Source organism: Temnothorax americanus, unplaced genomic scaffold (assembly GCF_048541705.1).
Source record: "Temnothorax americanus isolate GAGA-0224 unplaced genomic scaffold, ASM4854170v1 Scaffold100, whole genome shotgun sequence".
NCBI lineage: Eukaryota > Metazoa > Arthropoda > Insecta > Hymenoptera > Formicidae > Temnothorax > Temnothorax americanus.
This window is the reverse complement of record NW_027509232.1, coordinates 72,766-97,049: the sequence shown is the minus strand read 5'-3', so window position 1 is coordinate 97,049 and position 24,284 is coordinate 72,766. Positions and strand designations below refer to the sequence as shown.

The 24,284-nt window shown below is 42.2% G+C and overlaps 2 protein-coding genes across 2 annotated transcripts in view; one reads left to right on the top strand and one right to left on the bottom strand.

Annotated features, from left to right (window-relative positions):
* The window catches only part of LOC143902110 (uncharacterized), a gene marked incomplete at its 5' end in the record, with an annotated part of 285,928 nt that overhangs the window by 211,771 nt on the left and 49,873 nt on the right, over positions 1-24,284 (bottom strand). Inside the window, one exon of the mRNA XM_077414817.1 lies at positions 21,485-21,574. Within this exon, the coding sequence (XP_077270943.1) occupies positions 21,485-21,574 (90 nt within the window). The remainder of the gene's footprint in view (positions 1-21,484; positions 21,575-24,284) is intronic.
* LOC143902099 (uncharacterized) lies at positions 2,701-6,019 on the top strand. Its single transcript, XM_077414808.1, has 2 exons — positions 2,701-4,072; positions 5,884-6,019. Exon 1 carries the CDS (start codon positions 3,114-3,116, stop codon positions 4,062-4,064), a length of 951 nt encoding a protein of 316 aa, XP_077270934.1. The 5' UTR covers positions 2,701-3,113; the 3' UTR covers positions 4,065-4,072; positions 5,884-6,019.

The following is a 24,284-nucleotide window of genomic DNA, read 5'->3' as shown; positions in this document are numbered from 1 at the left end:
AAAGCTGAAATTTTTACGAGTGGTTTTCAGCGTTTCTCGTTGCATACCAGAATTTTTCAGAGCGTATTATTAATGCATTATTTTAGCAGCAGAAGGAAACGCTTTACGCTTACCGATAAACCACGCAAGCGTTTTAAAGGAAGATCTATGTTTGGTAGAGTATTACGATTATATCCTATACTTGACGGATATATTTATTCTTATGAGAGGCGCACTTAACGCGTAGTGCTATCTCCAACGCCATATACAGATACGAAACGCTATAATTATCCATATCTAACGGAATAATTGATTTCACTGACGAGCTTTAATAACTCGCCTCGTACTAGGCCTCGTAATAACTCACGTGTACATCCTGGTCTCGCGGGAGTGTCAAAACAAGTAACTGCGAGTCGTCGTCGCGATTGCGAGGCGGAAAAATCCTCTCCATTAGGAAGGGTATAACGGAAAAGCATGACGAAGTAACGTTAAACCGGTCGTCTGAATTATCAACGTGCAACAACGACGTTCACCGGCCGCGCGCACGCAGGCTACCGCGATATATACACCGGTAAAAGGATGATACTTTTCGGAGTGCTGCCATACCGGAAACGACGATCGTAAATCCCCGCGTGGAACACCACTAGAAAACGCACAATGTGCATGGAAATAATAATAATAATATCATCACGGATCGTTAGCAGGCGTAGCGAGGCATTTCAAACTCGCAATAATCGACAGGGTCGTCCATTGTACTGTAATTTATGGCATTACTTGCGAACGAGTTTTATTAAATTTCACAGAAAGCCTTGTGAAAATTCCCGACTGCTGTACAATGGTGCTAATTTTCTTCGCATGCGCGAGGTCGTATCCATGATCTTATCTTATTAATTGTAATCAACAGGTGTTTAATTGTTATGCACAATGTATCTGGTTTTAAATTGACGAATGGTATACATTGTGTAGAATTCTCGTGCGGTGAATATATATTTTAGCTCAGACGCTCTTCAATGTATTAGCGTCGAGATATGTAAAAGTAAAACCTTAATTCTAAACTTAATAAAAAAAACTAAGAAATATATATCTACTCTTAAAATGAGGAATGTATTTTATAACGATATTATTATAGAATAAATTTTCTTTTTTATCCACAAGATATTTATTATTTTAATTTATTCTATTCCTTTTTATTATAGTATACATCATTCTACGTTTTTAACTTTCTCATGGTAAGAGCATGCGAATATAATTTATGCAAATTTTTAAAAATTTGAATGCTTAAATTATTTCTCACTGTAATCCAGGCAATATAAGAGAAAGGGAGAAACATGGAGGAGGGCCATTCGAAACCGATCAAATCACATTTATTTGGATGACGTGCGTCGTGCGTCGGCGGTTGGATCCGACGATGAGAATTTTATGCGGGATTTCCTCGCGCTCGCGCGCAACGCCAAAGCACAACTATTTCACATGAGAGATAGCATCTGCGGAAATACCCGTCGCCCCGTTATTCGCCGGTATCCACGATTCCCGTGGAATCAGTCAGTAGGTACGTTACGTACGTATGGTCGCACGAAGTGCCAGGATACCAGATATATTCCCTTTGTTACCTCATCTCTCAGCTCCGCGGTGGTCGATCGTTACGTGATCATTACGGTCAGCGGGTCATTGCCACGATCGCTCAGATCCCAATGATAGCGTGCGATCGGCTGCACGATTAAAACGAGCGCGGGAGGTAGCCAGGCAGAAAGAACGGGAAGATTACACGGCTCGATCGATCATTCGTATCGGCAATAAATTCTAGGTACTATGCATTCGCATGTAAATTTCGCACCGCGGTTCATCCTGGTTATTGTTCATCGAAAGAATCCTCCTCTCGCGAAGCTATTTCAACTGCTCAAAATACATTTCTTTTTAAATAAGAAAAAACATTTTTTTTTAATATATACGTTGTTTTTTAAATTATATGATTTTTATATGCGATAAGAAAATATTTTATATAAATTATGGAGCAGAATTGTACGGCGAGTTTTATATATATAAGCAGATCCATTACTTTTTCGACCAAAAGTTGCGGGGGTGGGTCACCGATTTTGATGCCGATTTTTTCCTCGAAAGTACACTAGAAAAGGAGATAATCCTGAAAATTTGTGCCCGATTCGATCAAATCCGGCCGCTGGAGAATTTTTAGAATTTTGAAAAAAGTCGATTTTTCAGTCAAATTTTTCAAAAATTTATATCTCAGCTTCTATATAACTTAGAGACTCGTTTGAGGCCGCATTCTTTTCTGTAAACTCTCTACTTTTAAGGGAAAAAATTGGTCATTGGCTTACACTCAAGTCCGGCTTCACAGCGAGTTTGTTTAAAATTTTTTAAAAGTAAATATTTGTTTATTTTTTTTAATAATATGTTGAATACAAATTTTCAAATAACAACAAAATAACATTAAAAATAACAGTATTAACGTTAGTACTATAAACTTTGAACAATTTTAAACAAATAAATCAAAATAAAAAATATTAATTATATTTCAAGTCTCGTTCTCCGGGATTACACATAGGTAGTACCGCTACTTCCGCTAGGCTGAGTCACAAGGTTTAGAGAGTATAGAGTAAAGCTTTCTATGGTACGCGCCTGCGCACCTTGACGGCCGTTACATCTTCATAACGTTTCTTGTGCTCGACAGAGACACATCGAAAGAGAGTTTTTCGCCCTTGTCAACAATTTTTCTTGGAAAAGTGTTTCCAATTTCTCTAAAAGATGGGGAAAGGAAAGAAGAGAAGTAGAGACAAGGAGTCAGACGAGAAAATCCTCAAAAAATTGAGGAGGTTAGAAAAGAAAATCAAACGAAAACAGTCCGTCGACGTGTCCGATTCAGGTAAATCTGTTTCTTTTTCTTTGATATTATTTTTCCTTGAGGTATTGGCTTCGTGTTCTCGTAATGAATGAGACACGTTTGCGCTTTATGGCTGGTGACTTTTGCACGAAGGAGGCAATAACAACCAGTGCTTTACTTGAATCTATGTCTGTTTTCAGACGATTCAGCCCTCAAGTCGAATAATGAAAATCGTCTAAATAACAGACAGGTCGATAACCTCTCTGTACATGACGCATCCAATGACGATTTAAAAAGCATGTTTTCGTCTAAGGACGACGATGCTAATGGACAAGTACCGTGTGATCAGTCCAAATCAACGGCTCAGGCCCCAGACACTGAAAGTGAGGTTATGGAAGTAATTTCGACACTTTCGGGTAAGACGTCAGATGAGGTTAACAACACGGTCGTTGAGACGAAACAGTTGGATGAAGAGACTAAAAAAGTTCTTGGGGAAGACCCAGAAAGTGGAAAACAGAAAGACATTGATCTTCATCCAGATTTGGTGTCCAGATGGTCAAAATGGGTGAAAGAAGGTTTGACCAAAGAAACAAAAACGGAGGTTTTGGCCAAATATTCCAGAAAAGGAAATCTTTCCTTGGAAGCTCCTGCCTTAAACGATGTAGTCGCAGCTACGTTGAACGAAGCTGGCACTAAACGAGATAATCTGTTTATTCAGGAACAAAATTTTGCTGGGACAGCACTCGCAGCCTTAGGAGAAGCAATTACGATGATTCTGAAGGATGAGGAGGAGCCTATTGATAGGATGAAGTTATTGGAGCGACTAGCTGACACTGGGAAGTTGTTAACTCAACTTCATTTCCAAATTTCATCAGCCAGGAAAGCTTTTATTGCTCCCGCGTTGACTAAACAAGTCAAGGATTTGCTTCAAAAAACCACCCCGGGTGAATTTCTCTACGGAGATAAACTAGGAGAAGTAATTAAGTCTGCAAAATCTATGGAAAAACTTGGAAAAGAAATTAAAGTCCAGAAGGCCCCTGTATCTTCAACTGTCTCCAAAAAACCTAATTCCAAGTACACAGGACGTAATTTAAACTGGAGAAGCCCTTACTCGAGACCGGGAACGTCGAACCAGGGCTACAGGACGTCACAGACGTCCTCGAAGTTCTCGAAGAACCAACAGTACAACAAACCAAAACAGACTCCTCAAGCCAAGACTCAACCGACCCAGCAAGAAAAACAACAATAGTTGAAGACGTAAGATATACTGCTGGACGTTTAAAAAATTTTTACCAAGCCTGGGCGGCGATTACACGCGACAAATTTGTTCTTGAGTGTATTAAAGGATATAAAATAATCTTTAATCATCCTGTTTATCAAAATAGAGTTTTTACTGGTAATAATTTTTCTAAAGAGGAAGAAAAAGACTTAGAGAAGGCAATTTTTAAATTAAAAGCTAGTGGGGCTATAAAAGAATGTAAACCAATTCAAGGTCAATTTATTTCGCCATATTTTTTAGTTCCAAAACCCAATGGTTCAAAACGTTTTATTTTAAACTTAAAAGATTTAAACAAATTTATTAAAACGTCTCATTTTAAACTTGAAGACTTAAGAACAGCAACAAAGCTTATCTCAAAAAATTCGTTTATGTGTACATTAGATCTGAGAGAGGCTTATTTTTTAGTAAATATGGATAAAAATAGCAGAAAATTTTTACGCTTTATTTTCAAAGGTACGCTTTACGAATTCACATGCCTCCCTTTTGGTTTATGTACCAGTCCATTTGTTTTTACCAAAGTAATGAAACCCGTGGATAATATATTAAGAGAACAGGGTTTAATTTCAACAAGGTATCTAGACGATATTTTTTGTATAGGATCAACTTACGAATCTTGCATGAAAAACGTAACAATCACTAAAAGAGTGCTCGAATCTTTAGGTTTTTTGATCAATAAAGAAAAGAGTATGAATATTCCGACGACACAATGTAAATTTTTAGGATTTATTATTAATTCGAGTCAAATGACCTTAGAGCTAACCCAAGAAAAAAGGAAAAAATTAGTAAGTCTAATAGAAATTTTCTTACATAAGAAGTCTTGTAAAATACGCGATTTTGCGAGTTTAATAGGACTATTGATAGCTGCTTGCCCAGCGGTTCCTTATGGTTTACTCTATACTAAGGTATTAGAAAGAGAAAAATTTATGGCTTTAATTGTGCAAGATCAAGATTTTGAAAAAACCATGTCGATATCAAATAGCTCACATTTAGACTTGAAATGGTGGAAGAAGAATATCCCTATTGCAAAACAACCGATAAGGCATCTTAAATTCGAAAAGGAAATTTTTTCAGACGCCTCTCTTACAGGCTGGGGAGCTAGTTGTAACTATTCTCATACTAATGGTTTTTGGACAGCGTCAGAACGAAAGCTACATATCAACCACCTGGAGTTAATTGCAGCTTTCTATGCTTTAAAATGTTTTGCTTCCAATTGTCGTAAATGTGAGATCTTGCTCAGAGTGGACAATACAACTGCTTTAGCTTATATAAATCGAATGGGGGGCATTCAGTATCCTACATTAAATCGTTTAGCTAGAAATATTTGGCAGTGGTGTGAAGAAAGGGAAATCTGGATAGTCGCCTCTTATATACCTTCACAAGAGAATACAGACGCTGATAGGGAATCGAGAAGAACAAACATTGATACAGAATGGGATTTGGCAAATTTTGCATTCAAAAAAATCGTGAACAGATGGGGTTACCCAGAGATTGATTTATTTGCCTCAAGAAGTAACACCAAGATAAATAAATTCTGTTCTTGGAAAAGAGATCCAGAGGCATGGACCATTGATGCGTTTACACTGGATTGGAAAAATTTGGAATTTTATGCCTTTCCGCCCTTTTCCGTAATACTAAAAGTATTACAGAAAATAAGAAATGATAAGGCGTGTGGTATTTTAGTTGTACCAAATTGGCCTTCCCAGCCTTGGTATCCTGTATTTATGTCTATGCTTATGGATAAACCAGAAATTTTTTCACCATCACCTGATCTCTTATTATCTCCCTGCAGGTCCTTGAAACACCCCCTGGCAAGTCATCTTTCCCTGGTTGCAGGAAAATTATGCGGATAGCATACAGAAAGAAGAACCTGTCTGAAAATGCCATCAACATTTTGATTTCATCCTTAACAGACTCAACATTACGTCAATATAATTCTGGTTTAAAAAACTGGTGGAATTTTTGCAAAAAATTCAGATTGGATCCTTTCCAGGCGGGTATTGAAGCTGTGTTACAGTATTTATCTCAACGTTTTGACAATGGAGCCTCTTACGGTACTCTCAACACCGAGAGATCAGCAATATCACTCATCAGTCTCGATGATTCCTCGAACAATCCAATAATGACTCGTTTCTTCAAAGGTGTATTCAAATTACGACCTACAAAAGCGAAATATGACTCGATTTGGAATATTGAAGTAGTTTTGAGATGGGCAGAAGAGTTAGAACCTCTCGAGACCCTGGATTTAAAACAATTGACTTACAAACTAGTAATTCTAATGGCATTGGCAACCGCACATAGAGTTCAGACTTTGGCGTTAATAAAAATCAACAATATTTCTATCTCACAAGAAGGAGTCCAGATAACAATAACTGAGGCAATTAAAACTTCGAAAGTAGGAGTGGATCAACCAAAGTTCTTTTTGCCTTTCTTCAAAGAGAGATCAAAGGCATGTGTGGCAAGAGCCATTATTCGTTACTTGGCAGCAACCAAAGACTTGAGGAAAAGTGAGAAAAATTTATTTATTACTATAAATAAACCTCATCAGGCGGCAAACTCACAATCCGTCAGTAGATGGATAAAAGAGTGCCTTAGACAAGCTGGAATTGACACACGATTCACAGCTCACAGTACACGACACGCTGCGACTTCGGCAGCTGATCGAAAAGGAATAGATATAAATATAATACGTAAAACAGCCAGTTGGTCAGGACAATCAGAGGTCTTCGCCAGATTCTACAAAAGACCGATTTCTTCTGATCGAGGTGCGTTTGCTTCAACAGTTTTAGGAGATCGTTAAAACACATATACGTATATATATGTGTGTATTTTTCTTTGTCATATTGTTTATTTTTTTTTTAATTCTCCTTTTACTAAATAAAAAAAAAAAAAAAAAAAAAAAAGAAAGTGAAAAAATTCTTCAAAGTTAAATTTGTAACTCTAAACATCTACCTATGTGTAATCCCGGAGAACGAGACTTGAAATATAATTGAAAATCAAACGAACTTACCTGTAAGTGACGTTCGATTGTAATTATATGAGAGTCTCGTTCGAAGGGATTACAACCCACCCTTAAAAACCCTCCCAATCACGAATTTTTCCCCTTTCTTGTCGACAAGTGTCTATATAGCTCTGAAAATTATGAAGATGTAACGGCCGTCAAGGTGCGCAGGCGCGTACCATAGAAAGCTTTACTCTATACTCTCTAAACCTTGTGACTCAGCCTAGCGGAAGTAGCGGTACTACCTATGTGTAATCCCGGAGAACGAGACTCTCATATAATTACAATCGAACGTCACTTACAGGTAAGTTCGTTTGATTTTCAATTTTTTCCCTCAATTTTCTCAAACAATCCGTTTTGCTCTTTATTTTCAAATATATATTTTCCGAAAAATATCAATTATTTACATTAAATTTACAAAATTGATGATAAAACCACAAAAAATGTCATATTAAATCAAAAAGTTAACATTTTAAAAACTTCATAACTCGGAAACCACTTCTATTCCAAAAATTGAAATTTTCAGAGTTGTTTAAGGATATAATAAAATATATTCCCTAAAAATTTCAAAGAATTTCGAGTTGAAAGAAAAAAGTTCTGGCTATCTGAAAATGGCGATTTTTCGAAAATCGATCGGCTTTAGATGGCCATAACTTAACGAAATAAAAGCAATCAAGCAAAAAGTGGGTAGATTTCTTCAGAGTATACCTAAAAAAAATATCAGCTGTTGATCAACCCTCTACTTCGAAAACTGTAGATATGACAGCATTTCAGAAATAGGCAAAATTTCTCTAAAACAGTGGTTTAGTTAGCAGCTCGCCGTGAAGCCGGACTTGAGTGTAAACCAATGACAAATTTTTTCCTCAAAAGTAAAGGGTTTACAGAAAAGAATGCGGCCTCAAACGAGTCTCTAAGTTATATAGAAGCTGAGATATAAATTTTTGAAAATGACTGAAAAATCGACTTTTTTCAAAATTCAAAAAATTCTCCAGCGGCCGGATTTGATTGAATCGGGCTCAAATTTTCAAAATCATCTCCTTTTCTAGTTTACTTTCGAGAAAAAAATCGGCATCAAAATCGGTGACCCACCCCCGCAACCTTTGGTCGAAAAGTAATGGATCTGCCCATACATATATATATATATATATATATATATAGCATCAAAAAATTTTGCAGGTCTGAAGGTCAGAAACACTTTCAAATTCGCGACTATCATTAATTACTAATAGCCGAAGCGTTATTCGCCGGGAGCATACAATTTCTGTATCGATGTCTGATCGAACTGACATTTGACACGGGAAGAAACAGCCAACGGCTGTTAATTTCGGACGTCGAAGGAGCGAACAAATATTTAGCAGGCCGTCCGCGCGATTGATTTCGGACAGAAACGCCAGGTTAAGACGACGTCAGAACGAGCAGAGCTATATCGCGCTTCTCTCCAGGACTTTTCGAAGGGGACCTTATCCTGGCCAGATCTGACGAACGTTCGGGCTGTCAATCACGTAATTTGAGGATCGGCCGTATATAGGGGCCCGCCGTGACGACCGAAGTAATTGCAGGCTTCCCGGGACTCGGCGGCCTCCACGAATAAACACAGAAACCCATCCGCGTCTCCTGCGTGCAGCCTTAATCGGCCGATTGTGTTTAATTACAAGCCGCATGCTTTTTTTCTGGTGATTAATCGATCGATCGAAGGATGTTCGGGCAAGGAGTCGAAAAGCGTATCGGGACCGGCGAAGTCAGGGGTGGATGGTGACTTTCCGAAACTTCCAAGTTAATAAATTTTCAGGATTCTTTGACGGGAGTAAAAAAAAATCAGCGTGAAAATATTAAAGAAAGAACACGTTTAACAGGCTTTCAAAAAAGGCACAAACATTTTAAGTAGAATTATTTATCAATTTCATTCAGATTTAATATAAGGCGAGAAAATAAATATAAATTTAAAATACGTTGTCTTTTTAATCACACTGTATAAAAAAAGAACCAAAGGACAAACCAAAACGAAAATTTTCAAGAGTTGCGTCCGATGTTACCTCAGAAAGAAAAAAACGGCTTTTTGCAACGTATGATTAATTGAATTTCCGCGTAGGTCCATTTCAAGCGTAAACAAAGGAGGGCCGGTGTATCCGAATGCAAGTTCCGGCGAGACAGCGAGAGAATGCGCCGCGGAATAAGGTGTTCCTATAGTCTACCAGCTGTTTAACTGAACGGCACGATGGTTGCAACGTGTGTTTACGACACGGGGCGGAGGGGGGGCAGCCCGGCCGAGCAGCCCGGCCGAGCAGCCCGGCGGCAGACGACGGATAATAAATCACGGCCTCGGCAAGCTAACGCGTTCTATTCTGCGGCGTGTTGGACGAGGTCTACTTTCGAAAACGGAAAAATGGCAGGACGACGCGCGTGGAAGGGAGAAGTACTTTCGCAGAGAGGCGAATCATCGTCGTCACTGAAACGAAGGTCGGCCGGCTCCCGAAAGGCACGAATATCTAGCTGTTCTTTTGTGAAAAATATCCTTTAGCAGTTAGTAGTATATGTTATAACGCACGATCTAATGAGTAATATTATGATAAGATACATATTGTATAATTAGCTGCGATAAATTGTGATAAGTATCTAAGATCGTCATCGTTTCCGTGAAAAAAAAAAAAATCATTGAGTCGGAATATTATACGATTGCCGTCGTTCCCAGCGTCTCGTGGAGTGCAACGAATCTTACTTGTGCGAGTTAAATCGCAACGATCTTGAGAACATTTCGCGAAGAAACGACTTTTCGATGGTGTCGAGGTAATCTCCGTACGTACGTAATTTTATTACGCGCGGCAGCCGCGCCGGGGGGAACGTTTACCTCGAGGAGCGCGGGTTCATATTTGTGATACGCGATTTACTAGCCGGAGGAATTCACTTAAGGCCTCCCGGGGAACCTGCCGCGCGATTTTGTAATGAAGCGCAATAAAAGCTTCGCGGCTACGCGAGAAGATGACACACACGCTCTCGTCGAGTATTCTACCGGTGCCGCAGATACTCAACACGGCGGCAACGACGGCAGATGTTACGACTGTTAAAGCCTGCAGGCTCCGAACGACTGACTCGACAGATCTCCGCGTAAAAAAGGGAGGTACCGAGTATTATGCGGTACCTTCCTCTTCCTCCTATAGAGGTAACGAGCGTGCTGATGGGGTACTCGGGACTCGGGAATGAGTCGGGACTTCCGGAAATGTTACACGCTCTCAACGTCGCGCCGCCGCTTCCAACGGCGGTGCCTCTGAAGACAACGGCGAGCCGGGGTGATGCGCGCGGTGCGGTGGTGGATTTCTACGAATAGGATTGACGAGCCGCGACTCGACTCGCGGCCTGATGAATTCGCTACATCGAGTTCTCTATATCAACCTTACACGCGCCAGATCTAAATCACGCTACTCCTTTTCACAGAAACTCGTCATCAGAAGCTATGGCGTCATGTACGCGAGATTACATTACCGTATAGCTTTGGTATTTCGCATTATCTTTCAAGGCGTTCTATCAATTATATCGAATTATCAGCAACTTCGCTGTCGCTCCTTAAAAGCGGCACTTTATCGTACCGCGAGACGCGTCGCGCCGCTGTGAAATACCTGCACTAATCTTCCGCCGCTAGTCGCCGGTAGCGCGCGACGCTCACGCGGAAGACTTCTTCTCGGTAATCCCAGCCTTGATGTACTTAATAATTTTTTGCACGCTTCGCGAGTATGTATATACATCGCGCATAGAATTACGTGTAGGAAAAATCTAAGCGTTCTTCGTGGCGCGGCTTGTCGCGGCGATTTATCGCGATCCATAAACGGCGCGAAGGTAAACACAAAAAAGGCGACTGAAACGCCCGAGAAAAAAAAAGAGACGAAGAGACCGCGGCCGAGGTGAGGTGAGCGTATAGAGGCCGACTTCGCGTCCACCTGATGCGGTGTCTCGAAGGACGCCGCGCGTCTTCTGCATAGAGATCCGCGGCGACACGGTCGCGGCGGCGATTGTCGAAGAAAGTAGGCGCGAGCTGATTGTGAGCTTAGGATCGCCAACACACCGCGGCGAACGATCGTGCGCGTATACGCGAGATTATCTGTCGAACGAGAGAATCGGTGGACCGCGTGTGAATCGTCGAGAGGAATAATATGCCTCCGAGCGCGCGCACCGACAGCCATCGAGCGAGGTCTCGACAAAGCGATTCCCCTCGCGACAGGGAAATCGAATTGTATATCACGCACCTCGTTCCGATGCGGGCTTCGTATCGAGTTATCCTCACCCGAGAGAGAGAAAGAGAGAGAGAGAGAGAGAGAGAGAGAGAGAGAGAAAGCGAGAGATGCGAATCGGATTCCGCACGCCCATCTGCATATGCATTTTGGGAGCATGTGTGGAAATAGCAATTCACTGTGGCATCCTTCTCCGTCTCGCATTCCGCGCGTAGAAAAGATCCATACTCGGTAACGTTCTATTACGAACGCTTATAGAGAAATTCGAGTTATCCGACAGACTTTGAGACGCGAGCTGACGTATGGCGCGTCCCAGAACTGTCATCGCTTCTTGCGGAACTTTTCGACTAATTCAGTATCGAACTGTTTCTTCTTAATGGAAATTTCACGTAATGTCACGTTTATTTTAGACGTACTTAATCTGTCAACGTCAGAAACGTTTTGGCAAAAAAAAAACTGCAAGTATGTTGAAATTATGTCAGCGCAAAGTCCATTTAAAATTAATTGAAGCTTTTTTTATCTATACTTCTGGGGTGTCTCCATTCCTCAAGCTTTTTAATTTGCAGTTGTTGTTTTGCAGCATATCTTTGAAAAAGGGAAAGTTAAAGGGAGAAGTAAATTGATAAATTCAATCATTTACATATTGCAACAAAAGTCAATGGAAAATTTAAGAAAATTCATTCTATTTTTAGCAATTTGATAAAAATTGATAAATCAGTCATTTTAAATTTAATTGCTTTGGTAGGTCTAGTGTAAAAAATTTACAGTCAGAACATGTGGCAGTAATTAAGGAATACCTTGAATTTTACAGAACTTTACAAGTCGTGAAAACCCATGCTCTAACGACTTCAGAAGTTCTTCTCGATTCGCGCCGGTTTACCGGTGGAAAAAAGCTGTAAGAACACGTCAGTGGAAAAAGATGTACATATACGGGAGTAGAACAAAAAGATAAGTCCGGCGCAGTGGAAAAAGAAGGTAAGAACACGACAATTGGCGTGAAGGAAGCGAGGAAGAGCTGAAATCATCGCTCTCCCGTGTGAAACCTCCCGAGGTTACAATACCGCAAACGGTGAGTTAGGGTGTGCTTACGGTAAATATGTGTTTCAGCGAGAAGTCATATTCTGGCAAATTCACATTGAAAATATTTTCAAGCCGAGATATCTCACCAGAAAGCTAACGCGGGCCAACGACATATGGGTACGAATAAAATAATTTTTCCAAGATGAAAAAAGAATTTCTAAACAAGTAACATTTAATTGAGCATTATTGTTAGTGTTAATCCAGTGTTCGCTGTATGCTGAGTAGAGGTATCGACACCCGTTAAAGTGATGAGCTCGTACTATGTAAGAAGACGCGAACGCCTGCGGTCCGATGTGTATTAATGCGAGAGCAATTCCACGCGCGCGCATCTGCAGCCACACCTCGCGCGTCATGCGATGCGCATTTGCGGCGCGACATGTAAATTCGTAGAGCAAAGCCGCGAGAGCCGCGTCGCTCGTCGGGATGACCACGAAGAAGGCGCGCGAAGTTATAGGAAGGCGGACAGGGGGAGAACGACACGGTGAAGGTGGAGACACGAGTTTCGAGCTCTTCGATTAAAATGCCATTGGCGAAAACGTGCCGCGGGCATGCCTCCACCGAGGAAAGCCGTATTTCGTTAAGCGACACGATCGCGCTTCTCAGAAGAGCACGATCGTGTCGCTGCGATCATGTCTGGCTCCTGAATCGTGCTCGATCTCGATTTTACCATCCGTGTGCTTTCGTTTCTGACCCGAAACCTCGACTAACATTCTTAAAAAGGGACCACCAAAAAATTATCTTTAGATTATTTTCATTAAATTATTTTATAACTAATCTTTAGATTAGTTATTAAATTTTTTAATTACACCTTAAGAAATACATGAAATTCTAATAAAAAAAAAAATTCCTTGTATTGCATTAAAATTTTGATGAGAAAATGAACATTTTTGGCATTAGAAAAAATGCTGAATTTAAGGTGAAATTACTCAAGATCTTTACCGAGACGACAAGATATCTTTTGAAACCGCAGTTAAAACTGTAATGGATGACGAATTAGCAATGGCACAAAACACATTTCCGATGCATGCAAATTGAAAAGACGTATGGCTGCTACCGTACATTAAAATCCCGTTTGCACTGCGTATTCTTTACAATCAACGTTTCGCTTAAATAGGTATTCATGTATTCTGATACATTCCAGTGCGCCACGTACCACGTATGTATGCGATCGTAAGCGCAGCGCGTCAAAAGATTTCTACCCGGTCTTCTTTCTCCGCGCACGCATTTATCATTGCAGTCATCCTTAGGCTGCAAATAATGCAGCTGGTTAAGTGCACTCCCCTTTGATCCGCGAACGATCTAACATCGCGCGGCCACGTTGGATCCTCATACATCTCTTCCGAGAGCTACATACCGCGTGTAGTATCACGTACAAATCCATCCGCTCGAAAAAGTGACGACGTTAAACTACGTGTAATAAAATTTGTTCGAAACGCCAAAGGAACGAGATTGCGATCTCGCATAGTAAATTCTACTTCTAGATTCTCTCTCTTTCGGCCTCGCTCTTGACTTCCATTCATTTCACATTTCTGTGCAAATTGGGAGATAGAGAAGCGCAGTCATAGATTTCTTATATATAATAAGAATTTAATATCATGTTTAAAAAAAAAACCACGCTAATTTTGTAAGAATATTAATCTGAAATCATCACATGTGCACGCACGCACAAAAAGATAAAGAAAATATGAAGACATTGTTTCCACACGTCACGGGCGAAGGATTGGCATCGCCAATCCTATTCGATGGATCGCGCGCCGGCGCGGGGACTTGGCGTTCGTCAGAAACTGTCAAGAAGCAGAAAGGCGACGAGTTTAAAGAGTTGCCGAGAGCTGTCTGCCTGCTCGCGCAGAATAGGCAATCGGATCGAACGGGTCGATTTGTGAGGCGCATCGCCGCGCGGGGCAAATTGCGCAATGCAGTTTTGCATAACGTTTTCGCACGCACCGCGCCGTCGTTCCCGTTATGACGGCGCGGCGCGGCGCGGCGACGGCGAAGCCGCAAGATCGTCCGCCGCACGAGCGTGCATATGATGCGCGCACGATGCACACGCCTTCCCCCCTCGAGCGTGGATGCGCGCAAACCGACAATAGATATTCCGTAACGCCCACGTTAGCGGGAGACAAAGGCCTGAATGGCCAGCCCGGCAGATGCACGGGTTACACCGACGGTTATGCACCGACGTAATGCACCAAGTCCGTCGATTTAGAACGCGCCGCGCCGCGCGCGCTCTGTCCATCCGTTTATTCGTTCTTCGTGACGAAGGCGCGGTACCCTGCCTGTGCGCGCCACGTAAAAGGCGCGCACACGCACACGCGCTTACTCACACACACGCGTGTACGCCGCACTCGGAGTTACGTAATTCGGAGAAGAGCACGCGGAGCCGAAGGAGCGTGGAACCGGCGGTGACGACACCTTTCTACGGATAGACGGAGAGACGGAGAGAAAGAGATCCGGGAGTGTCCACTATACGAAACGCCAGGCTCGTGCCCCAGCCTATCTCTCGTGACAAAACGTCTCTCCTTCATATAGGAGAGACATACGAATTCCTGCCTCGTGTCGATTGCATCTCGACTCACCGGCACAGAATTGACGGGTCGATCGGAAAATTGTAAATTTGCAATAGGAGCTTTAATAAATGGCAAGTAATAAATTTCTATTTGGAGTTTCCTTATTAAAAATGAATAGAAAATAGAATAATCGAATAAGTTTTATTTTCGTTTGCGTTAAACATTTATCACTTCAACTGTTATTAACTGAATGCAAGAGAACAGAGATACACGGTTCGTCATAGAAAATTCTTGAAAAATTATTCATACGGACAACTGTACATATATATTGTTCGACAAACTTTTACATTCGCGACATTCCTCAAATGTAATGCAGTTTTTTCTCTCGTTAAAAATTTCGTCTCTCACCCACTTCGCATTCGTTTCACGTAGTCGAGAATTTTCTAGTTCGAAGCAGCCTAGATGGAAAGCTACCTGGTAGTTTCTGTTGCACCAATATTCAAATGCACCGGCGCGCCTTTACGCGCCTCTCTTTGCGGCACGTCGCTCGAAATATCTCTAATGAATTGGAAACGCGTCGCAATGCCAGGGGACATGCCCGTAGGAACGTCCGATGACGACATTCTCTTTTGTCAAGAGGAGAAAGACCCGCCTGGCGACGTCTGAAAGCGTCGTCGTCTCGGCGCGATGTCCACCGAGAGAGTCGGACTTCGGACCTGCCCACGTTTGGCCTCAAACGCGGCTCTTTTCCCGCCGTTTCTTCTCGCCCACGGAGGAATCATCGCGACTAAACGGAGAGTCGCGGATCACTCATTTCAATTCCACGGAGAAATACGTACACGGCGATGGTGTATATATATATATATATATACGATAAACTGAAACGGCGAAGTGATGGCCGATAGATAATCGATAAGCGGCGGCGATGCGTCCCGTGTAGGTCGCTATTTGCCTAGTTACCCACATCGCCGCGGCCCGGCCATGTGAAATTGGAAATTAGAAATCGGACAGATAATGTGGGTGCAGGAGATTCCGGGTTTCTAACAATGAGAAATCGCAGCCGGTCGCCAGCCGGCGCGAGGTGTCATAAATCTCGGACCCGGCGCACGCGAACCGTCGACGACAACGACAACGACAACGACGACGACGATGAGACGATGATTACGACTAATCCTACTTCCGAGCGTCCCAGTTTCTTCGTTTCAACGGGCCACGAGATTCATCGATGCAACAACGTTGGATAGTGGGTCAAACGCAACGTAAAGTCCGTATAACTTCGATTACCTCGTAACGCGCGCGAAGTAACCGTGCATGTACCGGCGTCGCGAGGAGCACAGGTGGCGGATTCGAATTTCCATAAAATGCGAAAACTATTACCATAGGTAATGAGCCTCGAATAAGCTTGATTCACGGCAAATAAAATCATATAGCGTTGCTAGCGTACCTAGAAAAAAAACTGACCGAATTTTTAAAATGTCTTTTAACTCAGACTTAGAACGCAGATTATTTATAAATCCTTATCACCGAGTTTCTCTTGTATAATTAAATCGTACAATATTACGGAGGAAAATTAATTTTTTAGCGAATGCTGATTTCAAATTATCAAGAATCGTTATTACGACGCCGATCGTCCGTAAATAAAGCTCTCCGTGAAACGTGATACTGGATAACTTCTGTTACGGAGAAACAGAGACGCGTCGGAGATATCGGACTTGGCCGGAACCGCGAGGCCTTCACCATTAGGGTGCCCGCCGATGCCATTAGCGCCGCTCTGAGTGATAGACGCCAACATTAGCCGTCCGACGACTCGTAACTTTCGCGGCTATCCGCGGCTATTATCCCGCGAGAAGACTCCTCCGGATCGGGTCCGATCTCGGCTGCGCCGTCAGCTCCGGAACTCTTTGCCGAAGGTTCGCCTTTCAGGTTTACCTTTAACGGGCACCCCCGCGGTCGCTTCTGCATCGCCGCCGCGCCGCCGTCGACGAGGACGACGACGACGAGGATGAGAAGAAGCGAGGAGAGCCGCGGCGAAACGACAGAAGATTCCACGGCTGCCAAAGGCAGGCGACGAGCACGAGGCTCGCGAAGGAATCCACGACTATCGGAAGCGATCGCCGAATGCACGGGCAATAATTTACTCCTCCTCCCTCCCGGGGTCTTCCTCCACCCTCGTCGCGGTCGGTTGGCCGGTCGTCGTGTCTTCTCGCGTCTTCCTTCCAAGTTCTCGCGGAACATCGCGCCGCTGCGACTGCTGTGGGAAGAATATCGGGTCCGTTAGGCCCGTTTCACGGGTCGCGCGCGGAATTTTCTTCTCCGGTAAGTGCTGGATGGAGGAGAAACGAGGCGAGAGTAACGCCGAGATATACGGCGTGTTTAGTCGCCACAAACATCGTGCCTACCTACTTAATTTAATCCTCTCTTTAAATAATCGCGGATTTTAGACTATTCCCGTTCTGTCACTTGGCACAATGTAAGCCCTCTTTCGATTTTTCAGATTTTATCTCTGTTGCTATTACTACACATTAAAAATCATTGGAAATTTCTCAATTTCCACTGATTTTTAATGTGTAGAAATAGAAAGTGACAGTTCCCCTTAAATAAAAAACTTTAAATAAATACTTGACGCTCTATAAATAAAAGATTTATATTAATTAAGAGCAGTTATTTAAAAGTGTCCCTATAATTGAGATATAAGTGATTATAGGAAGCGCCTGAGAGATCTCGATTTAATCGCGAGATCTCGAGGATCTTTAAAGCTCTATAGACATATAATTCTATAAACTATTCTGCAGCATAATAAACGCTTATTGCATCTATTACTGATGTTTAGCCTGAATAAATATAAATACGTTTACTTCGCGCGGCGCGGAGATACAACCGCGCGTGTCAAAGTCTGTGACAAACAATTCGCGATTACTGGCGGCCGCATTAATCAGCCGTATATCGCCCGATCGAAAATAATTTAAGATCTACTGTACCTGTTTCGCATTGCGCTATCTGATGATAAAAATCTGTTTCGCATGAAGCAGGTCTTAATGCTAACCCGCGCGCACAGAGCTACAGGAGAGAATAGCAGTAAAGGCATTGTTAGTAGTGCGCGTCCCGTTACTTTGTTGCAGTTGACAGCGAATAGCCAAAGCCGCGCACAAGCGAGAATGCACTACGGCGATGACTATCGATTTCACGGAAAAACCACGCGCTTTTTATTCACCGATTAAATAGACATTTCATTCACCATTGACGGTTAAACAGCCACGGCGTAAGCGCGGCTTTTAAACATTCGCCAACCATCGGACTCTTGGTAGTATAATTTATTTACGATTCATACCATTTCATGCTGTTTAATTTTATAGCCGAGTGTCACCGGCAAATATTAGATTTTCTCTCTCTTAGATTTAATACCAAGCACTCGACATTCCCATAAAAATCACATTGGTTTCGAAACGCAGACAAACATCGTCAGTCATTGAAAGAATAAGAATGCTAATATAAATAATATAATATTATAATTAAAAAGTAAAATCTCAGAATATAGTCGCTTGAAATGGTTTCGTTTTCCACGCGATATATAAAAATCGCGATCGGCGTATATAGTTACGTTAATACGTTAAACACGCGCGCGACTTATTGCGTTATTCGTTGCGGTACAAGCTACATTCCGACAAAGAGCGAAGAGCGGGTTAAAATTTAGACGTCAGAGTGGCGATCGCGTTCCGTACGAGTCGGAAGGGATTCGTGGAATGATCGCACATGCGAGCTCGCGCCCCTGACAATAAATATTTTGCAGCGGCGCGACACGACGCGACGCGACGTGGCCGCGCTCTTGCGCGGTTACCGGTTTATCCCCGTCGTAATATCGTATCGCGAACAGCAGCCGGTGGAAGAGAAGGACCGGTATCGAGATTAGTTCCGATTGCACCGCCGCGAGACGGAGAGTTATAGGAAGGGCTCTCTCTCCCCGGCTCTGCGCCCGCCGACTCTCTCGGCCAGGCATCGATCCCGGGCTACCGACTGTTCCCCTGCCCGTTAATGAGTCATGTTTAATTGGCGTGGGAAGCCCGCGGCGGCTTACGTCCGCGTAACGGAATTGAACCGTACCCGATGCAACCGGTGCCGCGCGCGAATGCACCCAGGCACTAATGTCCCGTCCGTCCCTCCCTCCTCTTCGTCGTCCTGCGAGAGATGCATCGGCCAGCAGCCGGTCGCGCGATTCTCCCTGGAGACACACTAACACGAGGATCCGGCCAATTCGCCATCCTCCGACGAGCAGAATAATAAGTATGATAAAGGTAACGTAAAACAACGTTTTTTTTTTATCGCACGTCGCGCAAAATTATGTGCTACGAGATGACGTGTTGTTATTATAGTCAACGAATAATTGTAAGTCGAGTAAATGCTTTCTAAAGTACGGGATTCCGTGACCAATCGCGACCGGACTTGCAAAAACGCGCCATCAAATTGTGATTTCACGTTGCTCGCGCGTGATTTGACGCGTGCCAGCCGCGAGGCGCATCGACACCGGAAATATTGTCGTAACAGATGGTACGCGTCGCGAGATCGGCTCCGGACATTTGCGCGGCCCCAGAGGCGCGGGATTAAAATTTTCGCCCCTTCCCTCGTGTATACTCTTTACGTTGGTTTTTCACAATAACTCTTCAGTTTTTGTATTAATGAGATCAACAAAGAGATCATTCATCTAATATTCTAATACACATATTTATACATAAGTTCAAAATATTTCTATATCTGTTTAATTCATGACAACAAATTGTATATAGCTCTAACTTTCACACCACTTTTTTGTTACCTTCAAATTAACCGTATAAAATTACTGTAACCATCTATACACAATTCTGAGACACCCGTAGCTTCCAATTTGAAATCTATATGCATTGAATAAGGACTTGATGCGACGATCACGACGTTCGTCGACCATGTCCTTCAATGGCGTATCGCCATCTCTTAGCGACTATGACAGCTGTGGATCGCGCGAAACGCGACTGGAGGATCTCGAATACGTTCCCCAGAGCGTGCCAGCGATTCTCTATTTTCGTTTCGTGAAAGGATCCACGATATTTCATGTCACGGACACGAGCGAGAAAGCGTTTTATTACCACGGCTGGCGTATTGCTTCATAGAACGGTGGCGCGTATATACGTACTACACGTTGGCCTAACGACGAGCTATACGCGAACACTTGCGGTAGTTGGGAATAGAATCGAAACCAGATCGCGGCGGTCGCCTAATATCCGTGTAATTGGAATTATATACAAATTTATACGAGCACACACGCTATGCGGAGTAAAATACCGTGAAAAAACACCGCCGATCGAAAACTTACACTCGTTTTCAAGTCAAATTATTGATAGCGATTACGAGTATTTAAGTAAGTAAGTATTACATTTAAGATACGCGTGAGTTCTAAGAAATAAAAAACTTTTAGTTAATAGGAAATATTTTTAGAACTTTAAATGTACAAAATTGCATTAAAACAAAAAGCGTGATCGTCTCATTTTATAATAGGCATCTAATTTTCTAACGCAACAATCTTATTACGCGTCATTGCCATAAAAATTATACAATTTATAGTATATAAATATTTGTACAGTTTTTCATTCCTCTCATAAATTACAGATAATAGACATTTCAGATAAGGCTTTCGATCAGTAGCCTTTCAGAGACAATTCAAATCGCAGGATTCGCGCATTTGTGAGCCGCCGATTGCGTCGTTAGAACGTAAAGGGAAATGAGTATCTACAAGCGTACTCGCGAGAGGTGGCGGCAATACACACGTTCCTGTTCCCTCGTGCGGCGTAATGTACATCGCGAATGCCAACGCGAGTCACACCCATCATAGAGAGCCTGTGGGTGGCGCCATGTATTCGCGAATAAGTCGTACGACCGGCATCCTACGACGGTCCACGAGGTGCTTCGCGAAGCGCTCGGAGCGACGAAGCACTCGTTATTATATACGTGCACCGTCCGACCGAGGCGAGATTTTATCGGCATGAATAATCGCGCGGAAATTTTAACGTCCGTTAAGAGCAACGACACCTGATCGCGCGAGAATGACGTGTACCTCGCGGGTAACTGTACGCGCGAGAGTCCCTCTGTTCTCGGATATATTTGCCATACGGCGCGTGATGTATCGAGAAAAAATGCTCAATCAATCGTCATCAGACTGTTTCGAATCTATGGGGATCTTGATCGATCGGACTTAACATCGCATACTAAAAAATCTACATATCTATGTATGTACATAATTAATTCTTTTATGTAAGTTTTGTGAACCTGTATTAACCTGATAATCTTTTGGTAAATGCAATATACACTTATACTAAAATACGAAATTTAATTGCCAAAGACTTTAGAAATAAAGCCAATAATTTTTAGCCATTAATTTTAAGAATAACAATACTAGAAGAAAAATGAGAATATTATAAAAATGGAAATCAGCACGCGTAAATAAGTATCGTGATGTAATATAAAAAGAATTATGCTTGCATCAGCCGGCGAATGTGTCTAATTTCGATGTTTCAGAGGAACGTCGGAACTGGATTCGGGATAAAATCAGCTTTGACTTACCTCCCTAGACGTCGGTGCCCCCAGAACGCAGGGGCTGTCCGGGCGGCGGGGCGCGCTGGCCCACCGCTTGCTCGAGAGCTCGCTCTCCTCCTGAAACAATAAACGCGACCTGTAATTAGACAAGATGAAGGTAAAGGTGATAGGCGGCGGGGTCTGATGAGCGCTATTATAGCAATCGTAATGGCCGCCTTGGAAACAAAATTGCTCTTTGCAGAAAATTAGCGAGAGGGAAAGAAAGGGACCAAAAGGGGGCGAGGGCGAAATAGTCGCGGCATAGGTCGTGGGTAGACTTAAACACGCGCACAAATCATGAAAAAGGCACGTTGCAATTTATTTAATATTCCACGAAAGCTAGTTGAAGTTTGGAACGTTCCTGGAGCGATTTTTTTTTTAATGATTTGTCTCATTTCTCCTTTAGCATAGAGCAACTTCTAAGTGCACACAAAAAATACATAAGAGACCGAACCGAAAAAATTAAGGATTTTCATATTTAATTCGTTATCTCAAGGATCAAGCTGAGGATCTTAATAAAACTGAAAGAATCTAAACACTTTTGATCTTCTTTCAAGATGCAACGAGTAATAATCATCACGGATCACGTAATCATCTGCCGAAGATTACCGTATGCGTAACTTCAAATAAAGTATGATACGACATACAAGCGAATGTGGGCACCGGGTTTCGTTTCAACGTACTTCATATGAATGAAGTATATAGCAACCGCAAATTTACGCGCGCTTTCTCTCGTCAAACGACTAGCCGCAAATCGACTCACATTGCAATTACATCCACCGAATATCGCGATGATCAAAACCCGTTAATACTCTCGTGTCCGTCCAGCCTTTAATTTCGACTTCCTTGAATGGAAGTCCGTACACACCAGGTGCGACGACGCGGTACTTATTAACGGTAAACATATTGCAGGATGTAAATCAATTGTCAAATTAACAATCGTTTCTCATGATAAGTACGCGATAAAATACCTCTTGCTTCTGCAGAAGTAAGTCATTATTAATATAAAGAAAGTGACTGATGTTATATATTTTTTTATATAAAATTAAAAAATACTAAGACAATAATAAATATAGTTGGATGTATTTTATAAAAGTGTAAAAATAAAGGAAAAATATATACCTATGAGTAAAATCTAATAAAATACATAATTTTTGTGTCTATATTAAAAAAACAATGAATATGACGAATAATCAATTGACGTAAATCAGTTGCCAAAATTAAAAATTATAAAAGTGTAAAGATACAAGTAAAAAAGGGAATATACCTCTAAATAAAATTATTCTAATAAAATACATAATTTCTATGTCTATTAAAAGAACAATGGAGATGGCGAATAATGTTTTAGAATACCTGGAATAATATTTCTTCTCCCACGTACAGCAAGATAAATCAGTGCGGCAATATACAATTTAGAATAGTGCTCTGCGACACGATTCAAGCCTCGCGGCACGAAATGGCAGGACAACGCTAATGGATCAATTATGCGGATAGTCATTCGGAACAAAACAGAGATTCTGAGAGAGAGAGAGAGAGAGAGAGAGAGAGAGAGAGAGAGAGAGAGAGAGAGAGAGAGAGAGAGAGAGATAACTCTCTCTATCTCCTTCCCTCGGGCCTACCACACAGTGTGTGCGCCAGAATAATTAAAACCACATTTCCGTATAGTATCAACGCAAATTCTCATTGTACTGCTTTGACAATGTTTGTTCTGGAACGCTGCTTAATTAATTAAATTTCAATAAATATTGTACTGCAGACTTAATGTCTTTGGCACAAGTTTTAAAAGTGTTAAATTATGTATGATCTATTACAAATACGCTGCTTCAATAAATATATATATTGATATAAATGTTTATTGCTGTTAATCAAACAGCGGTTGCGACATAAAAGAATATAGCTGTGGGATAAACTTGTTGAAATAAAACGATGAAACTAACTCAAACTGCAGAATGTTAGTCTGCCGTGTACATACCGAGTACATACGAGTTGCGATAGTATCTGGCGTAATGGCGGTTGATACAATCCGGAACGGTGTTTCGCCGTATTTACGTGAAGGCGACGGGTGTCTTTCGGGGAGTCGGCGCACACGCGAGCGCGGTTATTAAAACGTTGAAACAATTACCGCTCGGCTCGTGACATACACGAGCCGAGGAAAGAGCAAGAAAGGGAGGGAAGGAGAGAGACTCAAGAAAGAGAGAAAGAGAGAGAGAGACAGACAGAGTGAGTTAAAAGCAACGGCGAGGAATAATTGCGCCATCGTTTCTTGCCATCTCAACCGTATGTACGACAAACAGCGACGACACCCGCGACGAGCGAAGGCGACGATGCATATTATGGTGCACCTCGGCCGCAGCGCTCGCTCTCGCGAAAGGCGAGACCACCCGCGTTCAATGCGACAATGAAACAATCACGAGATACAGATTCGAGCGCGAGGTGATCGACGGTGGGAACACCGCGATCGCGTTATTCGCGCAGTTTTACGTCTTCGAGTTTGGCTTGCGCAACGGCTGGCACGTTAATTGGCTGCTTTTTCATAGCGCGATCTATACGGAGAGCCTTAATATTTTCTCAGCTAAGATCGGAATACCCGTTGTTTTTATATAATAAAGATTTTTTTAACATTTTTTATTATTCTCTACTTTAAAAGATATCCCTCCATTTCAAGGAACAATCTCTCTCGCATTTTCTTTTGTTTTATTTCACGAAGGCATTATTATCATTATTACATTATACAGATTACTTTCTTATTAATTTTATTATTATTATTATTATTATCCCGCAAACACAA